Source organism: Protomyctophum parallelum (assembly GCF_964188405.1).
Source record: "Protomyctophum parallelum genome assembly, chromosome: 10".
Classification (NCBI taxonomy): domain Eukaryota; kingdom Metazoa; phylum Chordata; class Actinopteri; order Myctophiformes; family Myctophidae; genus Protomyctophum; species Protomyctophum parallelum.
Window position 1 is genome coordinate 47,717,861 of NC_139704.1, and position 22,814 is coordinate 47,740,674.

At 40.4% G+C, this 22,814-nt stretch overlaps 2 protein-coding genes across 3 annotated transcripts in view; both read left to right on the plus strand.

Annotated features, from left to right (window-relative positions):
- The window catches only part of LOC310865871 (uncharacterized protein), a gene marked incomplete at its 5' end in the record, with an annotated part of 32,242 nt that extends 29,949 nt beyond the window's left edge, over positions 1–2,293 (plus strand). Inside the window, one exon of the mRNA XM_083775079.1 lies at positions 361–2,293. Within this exon, the coding sequence (XP_083631205.1) occupies positions 361–2,019 (1,659 nt within the window). The 3' untranslated portion in view covers positions 2,020–2,293. The remainder of the gene's footprint in view (positions 1–360) is intronic.
- Positions 2,294–7,953: 5,660 nt separating this feature from the next.
- On the plus strand, positions 7,954–11,168 carry LOC310866225 (zinc finger protein RFP-like). 2 transcript variants are annotated; one of them, XM_083775712.1, is made up of 2 exons: positions 7,954–8,042; positions 9,430–11,168. In XM_083775712.1, exon 2 carries the CDS (start codon positions 9,466–9,468, stop codon positions 10,894–10,896), a length of 1,431 nt encoding a protein of 476 aa, XP_083631838.1. In that variant the 5' UTR covers positions 7,954–8,042; positions 9,430–9,465; the 3' UTR covers positions 10,897–11,168. The 2 variants fall into 2 exon arrangements, with proteins under 2 accessions (XP_083631838.1, XP_083631837.1); XM_083775711.1 differs by having other exon boundaries at positions 7,961–8,042; positions 9,238–11,168.
- Positions 11,169–22,814: the final 11,646 nt, after the last annotated feature.

Consider the following 22,814-nt stretch of genomic DNA (forward strand, 5'->3'; position numbering starts at 1 on the left):
CTCCTAGCTCAGGGGCCCTCCTAGCTCAGGGGCCCCCCTAGCTCAGGGGCCCTCCTAGCTCAGGGGCCCTCCTAGCTCAGGGGCCCTCCTAGCTCAGGGGCCCTCCTAGCTCAGGGGCCCTCCTAGCTCAGGGGCCCTCCTAGCTCAGGGGCCCCTGAGCCTGGGCCCAACAGGCCCGTTAAATAACCCACCCCTGACTATGATAGACACATGCCTATGTGCTATCATGTGCAAATGTTGCCTATGCGTGAAAAAGTTCCTGACTGTCAACTTAACATTGTTCCAATCTACTAGATTTCAATCTTACTACTGTGAATAGTATTATTCAAGAACTACATTTCTTTCACTTTTTATTTCCAGCGTGTAGAGATGGCGTGTGCCGGCAGCAGCCTCCTGTCTGAAGAGCAGTTCCTGTGTTCTATCTGTCTGGATGTGTTCACTGATCCGATCACCACTCCATGTGGACACAACTACTGCAACGCCTGCATCACACGTTACTGGGACACTACGGATGTGTGTCAGTGTCCGCTATGCAAAGAAACCTTCTACAAGAGACCAGCGTTCTCCGTTAATAAAGTCCTCTCCGAGATGGCTGATCAGTTCAGGAAGTCAAAGCAGCTGAAGAAAACTTCAACCACAACCCCAGAACCTGCTGAACCAGATGACGTCTCCTGTGACGTCTGTACTGAGAACAAGCTCAAGGCCGTGAAGTCCTGCCTGGTGTGTCTGACCTCCTACTGTGAGACTCACCTGGAGCCTCATCACAGAGTCTTAGGATTAAAACGACACACACTAATCGACCCCGTGAAGAACCTGGAGGACTATATGTGTCAGAAACATGACAGACCTCTGGAGATGTTCTGTAAGACCGACCACACGTGTGTTTGTCAGTTCTGCACTCAGTCAGACCACAAGTTACATCAGATTGTGTCTATGAAAGAGGCATATGAAGGAAAGAAGGCTGAGCTGGGACAGACAGAGGCTGAAGTTCAGCAGATGATCCAGGAGAGACAACAGAAGGTCCAGGAGGTCAAACACTCAGTAGATCTCAGCCAGAAAGACGCAGACAGAGAGATAGCAGGCAGTGTGCAGGTCTTCACTGCTCTGATCAGCTGTATTGAGAGAAGCCAGGCTGAGCTCATTGGTGGGATTGAAGAGAAGCAGAAAACAACAGAGAAACAGGCTGAAGGCTTCATTAAAGATCTGCAACAGGAAATCTCTGAGTTAAAGAAGAGAAGCTCTGAGCTGAAGCAGCTCTCGCTCACTGAAGACCACCTCCACCTCCTCCAGAACTTCACATCCATCAACACTGGGTGGAAACCCACCAAGGACTGGACAAAGGTCAATGTCCATCAGTCTCCACACCTGGGGACAGTGAAGACAGCTGTGGCTCAGCTGGAGAAGACACTCAGTAAAGAGATAGAGAAGGAGCTGCGTGATGCTGAGCTGAGGAGGGTCCAGCAATATGCTGTGGATGTAACTCTGGACCCTGATACAGCACACTGCGACCTCATCCTGTCTGAGGATGGAAAACAAGTGAGTGATGGAGACGTGATGAAGAATCTCCCAGACAACAAAGAGAGATTCTCCCGTCGTGTCTCTGTCTTAGGAAAACAAAGCTTCTCCTCAGGAAGGTTTTACTATGAGGTTCAGGTTAAAGGGAAGACTGAGTGGGCTTTAGGAGTGGCCAGAGAGTCCATCAACAGGAAGGGACCAATCGCACTGAACCCCAACAACGGTTACTGGTCTATAGTGTTGAGCAATGGAAATAAGTACCAGGCTGCTGCTGACCCTTCTGTCCTCCTCCCTGTAAGAGAGAAGCTCCAGAAAGTGGGAGTGTTTGTGGATTATGAGGAGGGTCTGGTCTCCTTTTATGATGTGGAGACCAGAGTTCACCTCTACTCTTTCACTGGCTGCTCCTTCACTGAGAGACTCTATCCATACTTCGGTCCCTGTTTGAATGATGGTGGTAAAAACTCAGCTCCTCTGATCATCTCTCCTGTCAGTCACACTGATTAGACTAAACCTCAGCTTCACATGCAAAGGTTAGTTTTTGAGGGGAGCTGGCCCCTCCTATGTACAGCTTTGAGGGTGTGTATAAACACAACCATTGTCCTAACACAAACATTAAATTACATTGGAAATTAATGGCCATTTTTGAGTGATTGTGTAAACACAAACATTACGTAAACACAAACATTGAAGAGAAAAGTGAGGACGCAAATTGTGATTGGCCGGAATGAGATGATGTATGATAAGAGCGCCCCTCACTTCACACAGGTGTGATTTAATTATTTAACCCATTCTGAACGGGAACCCATTTTGGTGTTAGCATCATGTTATGCTTTAACTATTGAAAAATAGCAGATCTACAAGCTCATAGCGCGCCACCGAGTGGCGCGCTACGAGCTTGTAGGTCTGCTATTTTTGAAAAATCAAAGAACGACTGACATTTTTTTAATCTGATCTCAGGTCAGAATGGGTTAATCAGACCAGTGTGTGTCCAGTGAAAACCTCGTATGAATCTGATCTCAGGTCAGAATGGGTTAAGACACAGATTTACCTGGCAGTTCAAAACAAGGCATCGATTACTGTCGCTCCTATTCTAATTCTATATTCTATATCTGTCAGGATTCAAGATGCAGTGAGACTGTTGAAATCTTTTCTTCATTTCTTCTTTGGTACAAAGACTTGATTGTGTGTTTTATTTTATTGCCTTCCAGTTCCAGTTTGACTTTCTTATTTTATTATTTTATTAAAGAGCATAATGTTTATCGGGATTGGGGAATAATAATGTCTTATTGTCAGTATTTGTACTTTAATGCAATTACTTTAGAACTGTTAATTGAAAATCTAATATTAATCAGATTGAGGGGATTTGTTTTACGAGAATTTATAATAAAATAGAACCAATTATGGGTTCATGTTGTTATGTGTAAATTGTTACATTTACAGTATACACTCTTCTTGGCATCAGAATGTACTGTAATTACATATTAAACATACTCAAATTCTACAACTTTTGTCAAACGTTTGTTTTTTAATAGATCCACACGCTCAACCTGTCAACTAAATATAAATAGGGCTTAATTGTTTGTATGTTTCTACAAAGTAACTTGTAATTCACCTTTTAAATTGTTTGCAGTGCAGTAAAACTAATAATATTCCCCTTTGAGATGTAGTGGAGTAGACACATAAAGTAGTGCAGCACACACTCAAGTAAAGTAAAAATATATATATAAATATCAGCAGTGACCAGGATCGGTGCAACGACTGACACAGCCCTGGATAGGCAACCCTGCCTGGCGGAGATCTGCACTCAGAGGACTGCACTATTCTACTTCCTATTGCTTATGGCATCTTACTGCGCAGTTAGCAAATTGTCGACCACTGCACCAAGTATTATAACCATAACATACATAGTTTTGAAAACACTTCTACACAACACAGCTCTAACAATGACATGTGGTCAATGATATATTTACAGTTATAGGTTTTTGCTGTTTTAATAACTCGGGTGAACTATCCTACTTTAACCATTTATAGAAAATAATAAACACAAAATGGGCCCCCTTAAAGGGACACTTCACCCTTTTTGCAAAAAAATATATGTTTAGAAGCTTTAGAACACTTTCCTGGAGATCTTTATGTGTGTAATATGTGGTTTTAGATATTTTAGATTGTAGCAGTGAGCCTGTTGTCTCTGATGTCATGGACACTGGGCTCACTTCCTTCCTGGACTACATGTTGTCTCAGTAAGACAGACCTGCCCTATCCACAAGGAGGAGCAGTGCACCAAAGAATTATGGGAATTGTAGTCCAGGAAGGTAGTGAGACCAGTGTCCATGACATCAGAGACAACAGGCTCACTGCTACAATCTAAAATAACTAAAACCACATATTACACACATAAATACCCCCAGGAAAGTGATCTAAAGCTTCTAAACGTCATTAACATATATTATTTTGCAAAAAGGGTGAAGTGTCCCTTTAAAGGTGGTGACTCTTAGTCCATGTTGAGTTCCTAACTAAGGGGAGATTCAGTCTGTCTCCAGGGGGGAGAACTGGGTTACCACATTTGTGGAGGGAGGGGGGTGTCGAGGTCCGGGTCGGCTCGCCAGGTCCAGGTACCAGCCGGTACCAGAACCATCCAAAGGTTTCCTTTCAAGGACACAAAAAACCTGACCTGCAAGGCCAGGTGTCTAAATCAGTCTCTTTGTTCAAAAAGTCATTGTGGTACAACTTTAAATAAAAACTATTAAATGAATAAAGAGTTCGATGTGATCAGTATCGAATCGTTAATCATTTATCTAATAAGTCTATATCTTTACATGCATGCTTTTAGAAAATAAAATTTAAAGTATTTTATAATATATATAATTATATAACATAACATATATATATTATAATATAATACTTCAATATTCAAGGTATTTTATAATATATATAATTATATAACATGACATATATATATATATTATAATAGAATACATCAATATTAATCGTTAAACCAAAAGTTCAAACATAAATCATAAATCAAATGCTTTCAAAAGAAACAAACAGTTAACCAGTAGATCCAAGTTAATGACACCAAGCCTATATGACTCACCGAAGAGTAACCAAAGGTTGTCACAATGAACAGGAACCTGCTGCTGCTGCTGCCATGCTGCTGTCAAACATTTTGGCCATCTTGCATTGGTGGAAGTGGGAGTGGGGCGTGTAGGAACTGATTTGACATGGGTTGCCATTTGTGGGTTGCCATGTTGGCTGGGTTACACTCATGAAATCCTTGCTGGCTATTACTACTATTTATTCTATTTAAAATAAATAAACAACGTATACAGTCAAAGTTCCAAGTGGGAGGGGGGGGGGGGGGGGGGGGGGGGGGTGGGTTGCTATTCGTCTTGTCTTTGGTTTTCTTTTGTTTAGTCTAATTGTTGTTTTGTTTCAGGTTCAGTTTTGTGACTCAAAGCGACTCAGAAACAACTCTGTCCATGTAGTATCAGAGCTGTCCTGTTTCCTGTCTGTTCTCTGGCTATGTGTCTGTATGTACAAACAGAAACAGAAGCATAACATCATTATGTACTGCATTTCCTCCTGTCCATACCCCTCTTCTATGCTCAATAAAAACTATACAAATTAATATTATATTGATTATTACTTGGAATCAAGAGTAATGTATTACATTACTCACATTACATGTACTATCATTACATATTACTTTTGCCCCCCCCCCCCCCCCCACCCGTAAAAAAGCGATGTACAATCTGTTTAGTCAGCTTCTTTTAGAACTGAATCCAATTGAATAATAATAATAATAATAATAATAAGAGTCACCAATCAGCCAGAAAGGCTATAAAATAAAGCAGCAATCTCTCTTGACCTTTTAAATGATTTAAAGTAATATGGTATAATATTACTGTTTTTGGCAGAGTAATACCTTACACTACTCATTACTGGGTAAAGTAATAAATAATATTACTACAGTAACTAATTGTTACTGCCCAGGAGGCCATGAGGCCAAGCGAACATGTCATGTGTATAATGCAGTGGTTCTAATGTACTGTTTGAATGGATGTACAGTAGAAGTGTCTAATGCAGTGGTTCTAATGTACTGTTTGAATGGATGTACAGTAGAAGTGTCTAATGCAGTGGTTCTAATGTACTGTTTGAATGGATGTACAGTAGAAGTGTCTAATGCAGTGGTTCTGATGTACAGTTTGAATGGATGTACAGTAGAAGTGTCTTAATGCAGTGGTTCTAATGTACTGTTTGAATGGATGTACAGTAGAAGTGTCTAATGCAGTGGTTCTGATGTACTGTTTGAATGGATGTACAGTAGAAGTGTCTAATGCAGTGGTTCTGATGTACTGTTTGAATGGATGTACAGTAGAAGTGTCTAATGCAGTGGTTCTACTGTACTGTTTGAATGGATGTACAGTAGAAGTGTCTAATGCAGTGGTTCTAATGTACTGTTTGAATGGATGTACAGTAGAAGTGTCTAATGCAGTGGTTCTAATGTACTGTTTGAATGGATGTACAGTAGAAGTGTCTAATGCAGTGGTTCTGATGTACAGTTTGAATGGATGTACAGTAGAAGTGTCTTAATGCAGTGGTTCTAATGTACTGTTTGAATGGATGTACAGTAGAAGTGTCTAATGCAGTGGTTCTGATGTACTGTTTGAATGGATGTACAGTAGAAGTGTCTAATGCAGTGGTTCTGATGTACTGTTTGAATGGATGTACAGTAGAAGTGTCTAATGCAGTGGTTCTACTGTACTGTTTGAATGGATGTACAGTAGAAGTGTCTAATGCAGTGGTTCTAATGTACTGTTTGAATGGATGTACAGTAGAAGTGTCTAATGCAGTGGTTCTAATGTACTGTTTGAATGGATGTACAGTAGAAGTGTCTAATGCAGTGGTTCTGATGTACTGTTTGAATGGATGTACAGTAGAAGTGTCTAATGCAGTGGTTCTCAACTTGTGGGTCAAATGATATTAGGGAGGGTCTTCACTCCCCAGGGACAGTAAAGTGACAATTTAAGGGACGTTTAAGATATAATACCTAAACAATGAAATGGACTGGAAAAAAGACCATTACTGTGTCGGTCAAATAATCAACAAATTATACTATAAAAACATCTCCAACATTGGCCAAGTAGTGATAGTGAAATAATATAAGAAAGAGGAAAACACTGTGGAAATATAGCCGATCTACAAGCTCACAACGCCTTGCAGCGTGAGGCGTTGTGGGCTTGTAGATCCCTACCTCCTTCACCATCACTTATAGTTCTTATTGCCTAAATATGTCCCAAACCGCCCCCTAAGGTCTTCCACCGCCGGCCTGCTCGCTTTGCCCAAAAAAATGGCAACTAAAAAAGCGGAAGCAGCTTTTTGCTTCTACGGGCCGTCGGCATGGAACAAGCTCCCACTGTACCTTCGTCAGGCAGCCTCTGTAGACATTTTTAAAGCTCAGCTCAAGACCCACTTCTACAACATTGCCTTATATTTTTTATTTTTCATGTCCTCACTGTACTGCATTACTGCTTGTTTTTTTAATGTCATTGCCTTGCTTTTCTTTTATTCTCCATTGTTCTGTAAAGCACTTTGAGCTGCATTTCATGTCATGAAAGGTGCTATACAAATAAAGTTTTATTATTATTATTATTTAATACATTGTGATGTTTAGTAGCTTATAGAGCTATAGATGTCTCCACTGGGCCTGATAGCTAATGTTTTAGTGACAGCCTGTCTTGTTATGGTTCAGCTTATATGTATGTTTTTCATATACAGTACATAGGCTATAATGGAAACGTTGCATACATTTCAAAAGTAGTGAAAATAGCCAATCTACAAGCTCACAACAAGTTGCATAGCGACCCACTGTAAGCTTATAGATTGGCTATTTTGACTATTTCAGAAATAGGGCTGAAGTGATTAAACCATTCTGACCGGGCACCCATTTTGGTGTCGGCATCATGTTATGCTTTATCTATTGAAAAATAGCAGATCTACAAGCTCATATCGCGCCACCGAGTGGCGCGATACGAGCTTGTAGGTCTGCTATTTTTGAAAAAAATCGAAGAACGACTGACATTTTTAGAATCTGATCTCAGGTCAGAATGGGTTCATCAGACCAGTGTGTGTTCGGTGGAAACCTTGTTATGAATCTGATCTCAGGTCAGAATGGGTTCATAGTTATTTCTGTGCCGGCCCGGCGGTCACCACATCGCTGTGTTGGGTTTCAAGATGAAACAGTTTGGGGAAAGCCTGGTCTATAGGCAGCTGTGACTGACACCAAACTATTGGTAGACAAGAGAGAACAAGAGGATGAGAGGAGAGAAGGAGGAGAGGAGGAAAGGAAGGGATGAGGGAGAGAGGAGTGGAGAGTGGATGTGAAGGGTTAACTGCAACAAGGAGGGGTTTCTCAGTAAAGCGAAAGTATAGAACGCTGACAGAAGCTGGGTGGCGGACAGCTCACTGCACTCTCTCTACAAAACCTCCGTTCGACACAACTTTTACAGAAGAATACTTAAAGACAGGTGAGTACAACACATAATATATTAGATAATACAAGATATATATCATTCATTGACAGAGAATGTATCCAGACACGATCTTATTCTTACTCTTTGATATCTTCAGTAAAACAACAACAACACAGGTTTCAATAATGTAGCTGTCAACAGGGCCGTGTTGAAGTCAGAATGCGGGCCGTGTGCAAAGCCCAATCCCCCCCCCCCCCCCCCCCTTGTAACCACCATGTTTCATGTAATAAAAGATTGAATTCCCAGTAGGCTTGTATTGTCTTTACAATGGCCAAGATAGTATATATATAAGATATATATTATATACGCAAAACATACATTAAGCATACAGTCCTATATTATAGGACTGAAGTGCTTAACCCATTCTGACCGGGCACCCATTTTGGTGTCAGCATCAGGTTATGCTTTATCTATTGGAAAATAGCAGATCTACAAGCTCATATCGCGCCACCGAGTGGCGCGATACGAGCTTGTAGATCTGCTATTTTTTTTTAAATGGAAGAACGACTGACATTTTTAGAATCTGATCTCAGGTCAGAATGGGTTCATCAGACCAGTGTGTGTCCAGTGGAAAACCTCGTATGAATCTGATCTCAGGTCAGAATGGGTTAATGTGTGTTTTGTAATAATACATCTGCAAAGTAACTAGTAACTAAAGTTTTATTTTATTTTAATTAGGCTATAACAGGGATTTTCAACTGATTATGAACCAGGGAGATTCATGATGGTTTAGGACTTTTGAAGTTATTTTATTGACACAAATGAATGAGCCCACTGTTAATAACAGTGACAAGGACCGTGTGGGTCACTGTTATTCACTGTTACCCCTTTTTGGCGGGCCCTGCATAGCTTGAGGCTCCGCGTGACCGCGCCTTTTTTGGAGGACTCCTGGGCTAGAGCCGCGAGGCTCAAGCTCAGGGGCCCCCCTATCTCAGGGGCCCTCCTAGCTCAGGGGCCCTCCTAGCTCAGGGGCCCCTGAGCCTGGGCCCAACAGGCCCGTTAAATAACCCACCCCTGACTATGATAGACACATGCCTATGTGCTATATATAGGCATATGCGTATGCGTGAATAAGTTCCTGACTGTCAACTTAACATTGTTCCAATCTACTTGCAAAAACGAGATTTCAATCTTACTACTGTGAATAGTATTATTCAAGAACTACATTTTTTTCACTTTTTATTTCCAGCGTGTAGAGATGGCGTGTGCCGGCAGCAGCCTCCTGTCTGAAGAGCAGTTCCTGTGTTCTATCTGTCTGGATGTGTTCACTGATCCGATCACCACTCCATGTGGACACAACTACTGCAACGCCTGCATCACACGTTACTGGGACACTAAGGATGTGTGTCAGTGTCCGCTATGCAAAGAAACCTTCTACAAGAGACCAGCGTTCTCCGTTAATAAAGTCCTCTCCGAGATGGCCGATCAGTTCAGGAAGTCAAAGCAGCTGAAGAAAACTTCAACCACAACCCCAGAACCTGCTGAACCAGATGACGTCTCCTGTGACGTCTGTACTGAGAACAAGCTCAAGGCCGTGAAGTCCTGCCTGATGTGTCTGACCTCCTACTGTGAGACTCACCTGGAGCCTCATCACAGAGTCTTAGGATTAAAACGACACACACTAATCGACCCTGTGAAGAACCTGGAGGACTATATGTGTCAGAAACATGACAGACCTCTGGAGATGTTCTGTAAGACCGACCACACGTGTGTTTGTCAGTTCTGCACTCAGTCAGACCACAAGTTACATCAGATTGTGTCTATGAAAGAGGCATATGAAGGAAAGAAGGCTGAGCTGGGACAGACAGAGGCTGAAGTTCAGCAGATGATCCAGGAGAGACAACAGAAGGTCCAGGAGGTCAAACACTCAGTAGATCTCAGCCAGAAAGATGCAGACAGAGAGATAGCAGGCAGTGTTCAGGTCTTCACTGCTCTGATCAGCTGTATTGAGAGAAGCCAGGCTGAGCTCATTGGTGGGATTGAAGCGAAGCAGAAAACAACAGAGAAACAGGCTGAAGGCTTCATTAAAGATCTGCAACAGGAAATCTCTGAGTTAAAGAAGAGAAGCTCTGAGCTGAAGCAGCTCTCGCTCACTGAAGACCACCTCCACCTCCTCCAGAACTTCACATCCATCAACACTGGGTGGAAACCCACCAAGGACTGGACAAAGGTCAAGGTCCATCAGTCTCCACACCTGGGGACAGTGAAGACAGCTGTGGCTCAGCTGGAGAAGACACTCAGTAAAGAGATAGAGAAGGAGCTGCGTGATGCTGAGCTGAGGAGGGTCCAGCAATATGCTGTGGATGTAACTCTGGACCCTGATACAGCACACTGCTACCTCATCCTGTCTGAGGATGGAAAACAAGTGAGTCGTGGAGACGTGAAGAAGAATCTCCCAGACAACAAAGAGAGATTCTCTACAGGTGTCGCTGTCTTAGGAAAACAAAGCTTCTCCTCAGGAAGGTTTTACTATGAGGTTCAGGTTAAAGGGAAGACTAGCTGGGTGTTAGGAGTGGTCAGAGAGTCCATCAACAGGAAGGGACCAATCGCACCGAACCCCAACGACGGGTACTGGTCTATAGTGTTGCAGAATGGAAATGAGTACATAGCTGCTGCTGACCCTCCTGTCCTCCTCCCTGTGAGAGAGAAGCTCCAGAAAGTGGGAGTGTTTGTGGATTATGAGGAGGGTCTGGTCTCCTTTTATGATGTGGAGTCCAGAGTTCACCTCTACTCTTTCACTGGCTGCTCCTTCACTGAGAGACTCTATCCATTCTTCTATACTGGACAAAATGATGGTGGTAAAAACTCAGCTCCTCTGATCATCTCTCCTGTCAGTCACACTGATTAGACTAAACCTCAGCTTCACATGCAAAGGTTAGTTTTTGAGGGGCGCTGGCCCCTCCTATGTACAGCTTTGAGGGTGTGTGTAAACACAAACATTGTCCTAACACAAACATTAAATTACATTGGAAATTAATGGCCATTTTTGAGTGATTGTGTAAACAAACATTACGTAAACACAAACATTGAAGAGAAAAGTGAGGACGCAAATTGTGATTGGCCGGAATGAGATGATGTATGATAAGAGCGCCCCTCACTTCACACAGGTGTGATTTAATTATTTAACCCATTCTGAACGGGAACCCATTTTGGTGTTGGCATCATGTTATGCTTTAGCTATTGAAAAATAGCAGATCTACAAGCTCATAGCGCGCCACCGAGTGGCGCGCTACGAGCTTGTAGGTCTGCTATTTTTGAAAAATCGAAGAACGACTGACATTTTTAGAATCTGATCTCAGGTCAGAATGGGTTAATCAGACCAGTGTGCCCCCAGTGAAAACCTCGTATGAATCTGATCTCAGGTCAGAATGGGTTAAGACACAGATTTACCTGGCAGTTCAAAACAAGGCATCGATTACTGTCGCTCCTATTCTAATTCTATATTCTATATCTGTCAGGATTCAAGACGCAGTGAGACTGTTGAAATGTTTTCTGTCAGGATTCAGACGCAGTGAGACTGTTGAAATGTTTTCTTAATTTCTTCTTTGGTACAAAGACTTGATTGTGTGTTTTATTTTACTGCCTTCCAGTTCCAGTTTGACTTTTTAATTTTATTATTTTATTAAAGAGCATAATGTTTATCGGGATTGGGGAATAATAATGTTTTAATGTCAGTATTTGTACTTTAATGCAATTACTTTAGAACTGTTAATTGAAAATCTAATATTAATGAGATTGAGGGGATTTGTTTTACGAGAATTTATAATAAAATAGAACCAATTATGGGTTCATGTTGTTATGTGTAAATTGTTACATTTACAGTATACACTCTTCTTGGCATCAGAATGTACTGTAATTACATATTAAACATACTCAAATTCTACACCTTTTGTCAAACGTTTGTTTTTTAATAGATCCACACGCTCAACCTGTCAACTAAATATAAATAGGGCTTAATTGTTTGTATGTTTCTACAAAGTAACTTGTAATTCACCTTTTAAATTGTTTACAGTGCAATAAAACAAATAATATTCCCCTTTGAGATGTAGTGGAGTAGACACATAAAGTAGTGCAGCACACACTCAAGTAAAGTAAATATATATATAAATATCAGCAGTGACCAGGATCGGTGCAACGACTGACACAGCCCTGGATAGGCAACCCTGCCTGGCGGAGATCTGCACTCAGAGGACTGCACTATTCTACTTCCTATTGCTTATGGCATCTTACTGCGCAGTTAGCAAATTGTCGACCACTGCACCAAGTATTATAACCATAACATACATACGTTTTTAAAACACTTCTACACAACACAGCTCTAACAATGACATGTGGTCAATGATATATTTACAGTTATAGGTTTTTGCTGTTTTAATAACTCGGGTGAACTATCCTACTTTAACCATTTATAGAAAATAATAAACACAAAATGGGCCCCCTTAAAGGGACACTTCACCCTTTTTGCAAAAAAATATATGTTTAGAAGCTTTAGAACACTTTCCTGGAGATCTTTATGTGTGTAATATGTGGTTTTAGATATTTTAGATTGTAGCAGTGAGCCTGTTGTCTCTGATGTCATGGACACTGGGCTCACTTCCTTCCTGGACTACATGTTGTCTCAGTAAGACAGACCTGCCCTATCCACAAGGAGGAGCAGTGCACCAAAGAATTATGGGAATTGTAGTCCAGGAAGGTAGTGAGACCAGTGTCCATGACATCAGAGACAACAGGCTCACTGCTACAATCTAAAATAACTAAAACCACATATTACACACATAAATACCCCCAGGAAAGTGATCTAAAGCTTCTAAACGTCATTAACATATATTATTTTGCAAAAAGGGTGAAGTGTCCCTTTAAAGGTGGTGACTCTTAGTCCATGTTGAGTTCCTAACTAAGGGGAGATTCAGTCTGTCTCCAGGGGGGAGAACTGGGTTACCACATTTGTGGAGGGAGGGGGGTGTCGAGGTCCGGGTCGGCTCGCCAGGTCCAGGTACCAGCCGGTACCAGAACCATCCAAAGGTTTCCTTTCAAGGACACAAAAAACCTGACCTGCAAGGCCAGGTGTCTAAATCAGTCTCTTTGTTCAAAAAGTCATTGTGGTACAACTTTAAATAAAAACTATTAAATGAATAAAGAGTTCGATGTGATCAGTATCGAATCTTTAGTCATTTATCTAATAAGTCTATATCTTTACATGCATGCTTTTAGAAAATAAAATTCAAAGTATTTTATAATATATATAATTATATAACATGACATATATATATATATTATAATAGAATACATCAATATTAATCGTTAAACCAAAAGTTCAAACATAAATCATAAATACATTGACATAACAACGCGTCATCAGAGCGGAGGGAGGGGCGTCAGCTGCGACTCCGCGGCTCCGCCCACCCCCCGGGGTAAGATTTGTGATTTGTGATTTGCTCTCGTTCACTGCAATGCAATTTGCGGCATTTTCAAAACAATATTGCGCAGAGTAGCGATTATCTAACGTATTTGCAATGCCATACGTTGAAAGATCTGTTGCCCGCGGACAAGGCACGTTACCTCCGCAAGTTAGATATTATCGGCATAGGTGTTTGCCGTATGTGATTAAGGATTGGAAAAAGTTGCATTGGCAGCCATAGAAAATTCTGCCCGGGGTAAAACACCGGATGTGATGTTTTTGGGCGTTCCTGTCTTGTTAAAAAACCGGCTGTGACGTTTTTGGGCGTTCCTGTCTTGTTTCGTGTCAGTGTATCAAATGCTTTCAAAATAAACAAACAGTTAACCAGTAGATCCAAGTTAATGACACCAAGCCTATATGACTCACCGAAGAGTAACCAAAGGTTGTCACAATGAACAGGGACCTGCTGCTGCTGCCATGCTGCTGTCAAACATTTCGGCCATCTTGCATTGGTGGAAGTGGGAGTGGGGCGTGTAGGAACTGATTTGACATGGGTTGCCATTTGTGGGTTGCCATGTTGGCTGGGTTACACTCATGAAATCCTTGCTGGCTATTACTACTATTTATTCTATTTAAAAAATAAAATAAACAACGTATACAGTGAAAGAAAAAGGTGTCAAAGTTCCAAGAGGGAGGGTGGGGGGGGGGGGGGGGGTTGCTATTCGTCTAATTGTTGTTTTGTTTCAGGTTCAGTTTTGTGACTCAAAGCGACTCAGAAACAACTCTGTCCATGTAGTATCAGAGCTGTCCTGTTTCCTGTCTGTTCTCTGGCTATGTGTCTGTATGTACAAACAGAAACAGAAGCATAACATAATTATGTACTGCATTTCCTCCTGTCCATACCCCTCTTCTATGCTCAATAAAAACTATACAAATGAATATTATATTGATTATTACTTGGAATCAAGAGTAATGTATTACATTACTCACATTACATGTACTATTATTACATATTACTTTTGCCCCCCCCCCCCCCCCGCAAAAAAAGCGATGTACAATCTGTTTAGTCAGCTTCTTTTAGAACTGAATCCAATTCACTAATAATATTAATAATAATAATAATATTAATAATAATAATAATAAGAGTCACCAATCAGCCAGAAAGGCTATAAAATAAAGCAGCAATCTCTCTTGACCTTTTAAATGATTTACAGTAATATGGTATAATATTACTGTTTTTGGCAGAGTAATACCTTACACTACTCATTACTGGGTAAAGTAATACATAATATTACTATAGTAACTAATTGTTACTGCCCAGGAGGCCATGAGGCCAAGCGAACATGTCATGTGTATAATGCTGTTTCTGATGTACTGTTTGAATGAATGTACAGTAGAAGTGTCTAATGCAGTGGTTCTAATGTACTGTTTGAATGGATGTACAGTAGAAGTGTCTAATGCAGTGGTTCTGATGTACTGTTTGAATGGATGTACAGTAGAAGTGTCTAATGCAGTGGTTCTGATGTACTGTTTGAATGGATGTACAGTAGAAGTGTCTAATGCAGTGGTTCTAATGTACTGTTTGAATGGATGTACAGTAGAAGTGTCTAATGCAGTGGTTCTAATGTACTGTTTGAATGGATGTACAGTAGAAGTGTCTAATGCAGTGGTTCTAATGTACTGTTTGAATGGATGTACAGTAGAAGTGTCTAATGCAGTGGTTCTGATGTACTGTTTGAATGGATGTACAGTAGAAGTGTCTTAATGCAGTGGTTCTAATGTACTGTTTGAATGGATGTACAGTAGAAGTGTCTAATGCAGTGGTTCTAATGTACAGTTTGAATGGATGTACAGTAGAAGTGTCTAATGCAGTGGTTCTGACGTACTGTTTGAATGGATGTACAGTAGAAGTGTCTAATGCAGTGGTTCTAATGTACTGTTTAAATGGATGTACAGTAGAAGTGTCTAATGCAGTGGTTCTAATGTACTGTTTGAATGGATGTACAGTAGAAGTGTCTAATGCAGTGGTTCTGATGTACTGTATGAATGGATGTACAGTAGAAGTGTCTAATGCAGTGGTTCTAATGTACTGTTTGAATGGATGTACAGTAGAAGTGTCTAATGCAGTGGTTCTGATGTACTGTTTGAATGGATGTACAGTAGAAGTGTCTAATGCAGTGGTTCTGATGTACTGTATGAATGGATGTACAGTAGAAGTGTCTAATGCAGTGGTTCTGATGTACAGTTTGAATGGATGTACAGTAGAAGTGTCTTAATGCAGTGGTTCTAATGTACTGTTTGAATGGATGTACAGTAGAAGTGTCTAATGCAGTGGTTCTGATGTACAGTTTGAATGGATGTACAGTAGAAGTGTCTTAATGCAGTGGTTCTAATGTACTGTTTGAATGGATGTACAGTAGAAGTGTCTAATGCAGTGGTTCTAATGTACTGTTTGAATGGATGTACAGTAGAAGTGTCTAATGCAGTGGTTCTAATGTACAGTTTGAATGGATGTACAGTAGAAGTGTCTAATGCAGTGGTTCTAATGTACTGTTTGAATGGATGTACAGTAGAAGTGTCTAATGCAGTGGTTCTAATGTACTGTTTGAATGGATGTACAGTAGAAGTGTCTAATGCAGTGGTTCTAATGTACTGTTTGAATGGATGTACAGTAGAAGTGTCTAATGCAGTGGTTCTAATGTACTGTTTGAATGGATGTACAGTAGAAGTGTCTAATGCAGTGGTTCTAATGTACTGTTTGAATGGATGTACAGTAGAAGTGTCTAATGCAGTGGTTCTGATTTACTGTTTGAATGGATGTACAGTAGAAGTGTCTAATGCAGTGGTTCTGATGTACTGTTTGAATGGATGTACAGTAGAAGTGTCTAATGCAGTGGTTCTGATGTACTGTTTGAATGGATGTACAGTAGAAGTGTCTAATGCAGTGGTTCTAATGTACTGTTTGAATGGATGTACAGTAGAAGTGTCTAATGCAGTGGTTCTCAACTTGTGGGTCAAATGATTTTAGGGAGGGTCTTCACTCCCCAGGGACAGTAAAGTGACAATTTAAGGGACGTTTAAGATATAATACCTAAACAATGAAATGGACTGGGAAAAAAGACCATTACTGTGTCGGTCAAATAATCAACAAATTATACTATAAAAACATCTCCAACATTGGCCAAGTAGTGATAGTGAAATAATATAAGAAAGAGGAAAACACTGTGGAAATATAGCCGATCTACAAGCTCACAACGCCTTGCAGCGTGAGGTGTTGTGGGCTTGTAGATCCCTACCTCCTTCACCATCACTTATAGTTCTTATTTAATACATTGTGATGTTTAGTAGCTTATAGAGCTATAGATGTCTCCACTGGGCCTGATAGATAATGTTTTAGTGACAGCCTGTCTTGTTGTGGTTCAGCTTATATGTATATTTTTCATATACAGTACATAGGCTATAATGGAAACGTTGCATATACATTTAAAACACATTTCAAAAGTAGTGAAAATAGCCGATCTACAAGCTCACAACAAGTTGCATAGCGACCCGCTGTAAGCTTATAGATCGGCTATTTTGACTATTTCAGAAATAGGGCTGAAGTGATTAACCATTCTGACCGGGCACCCATTTTGGTGTCGGCATCATGTTATGCTTTATCTATTGAAAAATAGCAGATCTACAAGCTCATATCGCGCCACCGAGTGGCGCGATACGAGCTTGTAGTTCTGCTATTTTTGAAAAAAATCGAAGAACGACTGACATTTTTAGAATCTGATCTCAGGTCAGAATGGGTTCATAGTTATTTCTGTGCCGGCCTGGCGGTCACCACATCGCTGTGTTGGGTTTCAAGATGAAACAGTTTGGGGAAAGCCTGGTCTATAGGCAGCTGTGACTGACACCAAACTATTGATCTATTGATCTATTGATCTATTGGTCTATAGGCAGCTGTGACTGACACCAAACTATTGGTAGACAAGAGAGAACAAGAGGATGAGAGGAGAGAAGGAGGAGAGGAGGAAAGGAAGGGATGAGGGAGAGAGGAGTGGAGAGTGGATGTGAAGGGTTAACTGCAACAAGGAGGGGTTTGTTACATTTACAGTATACACTCTTCTTGGCATCAGAATGTACTGTAATTACATATTAAACATACTCAAATTCTACACCTTTTGTCAAACGTTTGTTTTTTAATAGATCCACACGCTCAACCTGTCAACTAAATATAAATAGGGCTTAATTGTTTGTATGTTTCTACAAAGTAACTTGTAATTCACCTTTTAAATTGTTTACAGTGCAGTAAAACAAATTATATTCCCCTTTGAGATGTAGTGGAGTAGACACATAAAGTAGTGCAGCACACACTCAAGTAAAGTAAAAATATATATATAAATATCAGCAGTGACCAGGATCGGTGCAACGACTGACACAGCCCTGGATAGGCAACCCTGCCTGGCGGAGATCTGCACTCAGAGGACTGCACTATTCTACTTCCTATTGCTTATGGCATCTTACTGCGCAGTTAGCAAATTGTCGTCCACTGCACCAAGTATTATAACCATAACATACATAGTTTTTAAAACACTTCTACACAACACAGCTCTAACAATGACATGTGGTCAATGATATATTTACAGTTATAGGTTTTTGCTGTTTTAATAACTCGGGTGAACTATCCTACTTTAACCATTTAACCGCTTAAACACCAGCATCCATATTCTGGGGAAAACATTCACAGAAAATAGCAGTTCTACAAGCTTAAGCTTAAGTTGATGCATTGCGTAGGCTTAAATTGATGCATTGCTTAGGCCTAAATTGATGCATTGCTTAGGCTTAAGTTGATGCATTGCTTAGGCTTAAGTTGATGCATTGCTTAAGCTTAAGTTGATGCATTGCTTAAGCTTAAGTTGATGCATTGCTTAAGCTTAAGTTGATGCATTGCTTAAGCTTAAGTTGATGCATTGCTTAAGCTTAAGTTGATGCATTGCTTAAGCTTAAATTGATGCATTGTAAGCTTGTAGATCTGATAATTATTTAACGTAGAGTGGGAACAGAAAGGATACTAGTACAGATCCCTGTGGGACTCCGCTCAACAACGGATGGGGTTTAAGGGGTTAAACGCTATACTTAGTTTAGTTGACTGAATTCCCAAGGGCTCGCCTCGTGTCTTGTTCCCGCTCTACACTAAATATCCGTCCTGAAAATAGCAGATCAACAAGCTTACCAAGGCGGTGTGACGCAGCGCTTTGTGAGCGTGGAGATCTGCTATAATAATATGGGGTGAATAAGGATGCTAGGACTGAAGTGGTTGTGTTGTGCAGCACGGCTCCTGTCCAATGAAAAAGGAGAAACAAATAAATATATAAATTATATTTTAGACAAAGTGCAATTATGAATTATGCATTGTATATCGCCTCAGTGCCTATACTCATAATATGATGACATGAATATGTCCAAAAGTGTTACTTTTCGGGATTCAAATTAAAAAAACAATCAAAAGTTCTGTACAGTAGATCTGATGCTTTTGTGTGATGCTGTAGTATGACCATGTGGGGCGCTAATTTACGAAAATAAATAATAAATCAATCAATAAATTAAAAAGTGAAAACAGGGACATACTTGTAAGTGGTTTCTGCGCGACAGCAATGATATATATATATATATATATATATATATATATAAAACAATAATTTGTTTCATGAGAAGCATAATTCTGTACCATTATGCTTTTACATGTTGACTGTGTTTGAACAGAGAGAACAAGATGGAGAGATTACAAAGAGATTACAACACACACACACACACACACACACACACACACACACACACACACACACACACACACACACACACACACACACACACACACACACACACACACACACACACGCGCACAATGTCACAATGTTCTGTAAAGGTTACACCGTTTAGCGGCTATTGTCTGTTTAATTACAGCCTGTTGTTGAGGGAGTGAGTGAGTGGGAGAACGAGAGAGAGAGAGAGAGATTGAAATATCGAAACAACAGATCTACACCCTCATGTGTCGCGACGCAAAGTGCTGTGATCTTGTAGATCTGCTGTGACGTTTGAACGACCCGTGAAACAATGTAGAAATATCTTTTCACACTTTTATTTTAAATAGTTTTGGAACCAAAATATGACTCAAACGTCCAAGTATTTGACTCAAACCACCAGTAATTTGTGTAAGTACTGTAGGCATATTTAAAAATGAGAAAACTAATATTTGATTGTTTGATTCTCAAACTATTTCATGTCAAGGACCCCCAAAAATGTTATGTAATCGCCCGCCGACCCCCTTCTGAAAATAATATGTTGTTCCAGCGGGACCCCGTTACAGAAGATTTGAGTTAAAATAATATGTTGTTCCAGCGGGACCCCGTTACAGAAGATTTGAGTTAAAATAATATGTTGTTCCAGCAGGACCCCGTTACAGAAGATTTGAGTTAAAATAATATGTTGTTCCAGCGGGACCCCGTTACAGAAGATTTGAGTTAAAATAATATGTTGTTCCAGCGGGACCCCGTTACAGAAGATTTGAGTTAAAATAATATGTTGTTCCAGCGGGACCCCGTTACAGAAGATTTGAGTTAAAATAATATGTTGTTCCAGCTGGACCCCGTTACAGAAGATTTGAGTTAAAATAATATGTTGTTCCAGCGGGACCCCGTTACAGAAGATTTGAGTTAAAATAATATGTTGTTCCAGCGGGACCCCGTTACAGAAGATTTGAGTTAAAATAATATGTTGTTCCAGCGGGACCCCGTTACAGAAGATTTGAGTTAAAATAATATGTTGTTCCAGCGGGACCCCGTTACAGAAGATTTGAGTTAAAATAATATGTTGTTCCAGCGGGACCCCGTTACAGAAGATTTGAGTTAAAATAATATGTTGTTCCAGCGGGACCCCGTTACAGAAGATTTGAGTTAAAATAATATGTTGTTCCAGCTGGACCCCGTTACAGAAGATTTGAGTTAAAATAATATGTTGTTCCAGCGGGACCCCGTTACAGAAGATTTGAGTTAAAATAATATGTTGTTCCAGCGGGACCCCGTTACAGAAGATTTGAGTTAAAATAATATGTTGTTCCAGCTGGACCCCGTTACAGAAGATTTGAGTTAAAATAATATGTTGTTCCAGCGGGACCCCGTTACAGAAGATTTGAGTTAAAATAATATGTTGTTCCAGCGGGACCCCGTTACAGAAGATTTGAGTTAAAATAATATGTTGTTCCAGCGGGACCCCGTTACAGAAGATTTGAGTTAAAATAATATGTTGTTCCAGCGGGACCCCGTTACAGAAGATTTGAGTTAAAATAATATGTTGTTCCAGCGGGACCCCGTTCCAGAAGATTTGAGTTAAAATAATATGTTGTTCCAGCAGGACCCCGTTACAGAAGATTTGAGTTAAAATAATATGTTGTTCCAGCTGGACCCCGTTACAGAAGATTTGAGTTAAAATAATATGTTGTTCCAGCGGGACCCCGTTACAGAAGATTTGAGTTAAAATAATATGTTGTTCCAGCGGGACCCCGTTACAGAAGATTTGAGTTAAAATAATATGTTGTTCCAGCGGGACCCCGTTACAGAAGATTTGAGTTAAAATAATATGTTGTTCCAGCGGGACCCCGTTACAGAAGATTTGAGTTAAAATAATATGTTGTTCCAGCGGGACCCCGTTACAGAAGATTTGAGTTAAAATAATATGTTGTTCCAGCGGGACCCCGTTACAGAAGATTTGAGTTAAAATAATATGTTGTTCCAGCGGGACCCCGTTACAGAAGATTTGAGTTAAAATAATATGTTGTTCCAGCGGGACCCCGTTACAGAGGATTTGAGTTAAAATAATATGTTGTTCCAGCGGGACCCCGTTACAGAAGATTTGAGTTAAAATAATATGTTGTTCCAGCGGGACCCCGTTACAGAAGATTTGAGTTAAAATAATATGTTGTTCCAGCGGGACCCCGTTACAGAAGATTTGAGTTAAAATAATATGTTGTTCCAGCTGGACCCCGTTACAGAAGATTTGAGTTAAAGTAATATGTTGTTCCAGCGGGACCCCGTTACAGAAGATTTGAGTTAAAGTAATATGTTGTTCCAGCGGGACCCCGTTACAGAAGATTTGAGTTAAAATAATATGTTGTTCCAGAGGGACCCCGTTACAGAAGATTTGAGTTAAAATAATATGTTGTTCCAGCTGGACCCCGTTACAGAAGATTTGAGTTAAAGTAATATGTTGTTCCAGCTGGACCCCGTTACAGAAGATTTGAGTTAAAATAATATGTTGTTCCAGCGGGACCCCGTTACAGAAGATTTGAGTTAAAATAATATGTTGTTCCAGAGGGACCCCGTTACAGAAGATTTGAGTTAAAATAATATGTTGTTCCAGAGGGACCCCGTTACAGAAGATTTGAGTTAAAATAATATGTTGTTCCAGCTGGACCCCGTTACAGAAGATTTGAGTTAAAATAATATGTTGTTCCAGCTGGACCCCGTTACAGAAGATTTGAGTTAAAGTAATATGTTGTTCCAGCGGGACCCCGTTACAGAAGATTTGAGTTAAAATAATATGTTGTTCCAGCGGGACCCCGTTACAGAAGATTAGAGTTAAAATAATATGTTGTTCCAGCGGGACCCCGTTACAGAAGATTTGAGTTAAAATAATATGTTGTTCCAGCGGGACCCCGTTACAGAAGATTTGAGTTAAAATAATATGTTGTTCCAGCGGGACCCCGTTACAGAAGATTAGAGTTAAAATAATATGTTGTTCCAGCGGGACCCCGTTACAGAAGATTTGAGTTAAAATAATATGTTGTTCCAGCGGGACCCCGTTACAGAAGATTTGAGTTAAAATAATATGTTGTTCCGGCGGGACCCCGTTACAGAAGATTTGAGTTAAAATAATATGTTGTTCCAGCGGGACCCCGTTACAGAAGATTCGAGTTAAAATAATATGTTGTTCCAGCGGGACCCCGTTACAGAAGATTTGAGTTAAAATAATATGTTGTTCCAGCGGGACCCCGTTACAGAAGATTTGAGTTAAAATAATATGTTGTTCCAGTGGGACCCCGTTACAGAAGATTTGAGTTAAAATAATATGTTGTTCCAGCAGGACCCCGTTACAGAAGATTTGAGTTAAAATAATATGTTGTTCCAGCTGGACCCCGTTACAGAAGATTTGAGTTAAAATAATATGTTGTTCCAGCGGGACCCCGTTACAGAAGATTTGAGTTAAAATAATATGTTGTTCCAGCGGGACCCCGTTACAGAAGATTTGAGTTAAAATAATATGTTGTTCCAGCGGGACCCCGTTACAGAAGATTTGAGTTAAAATAATATGTTGTTCCAGCGGGA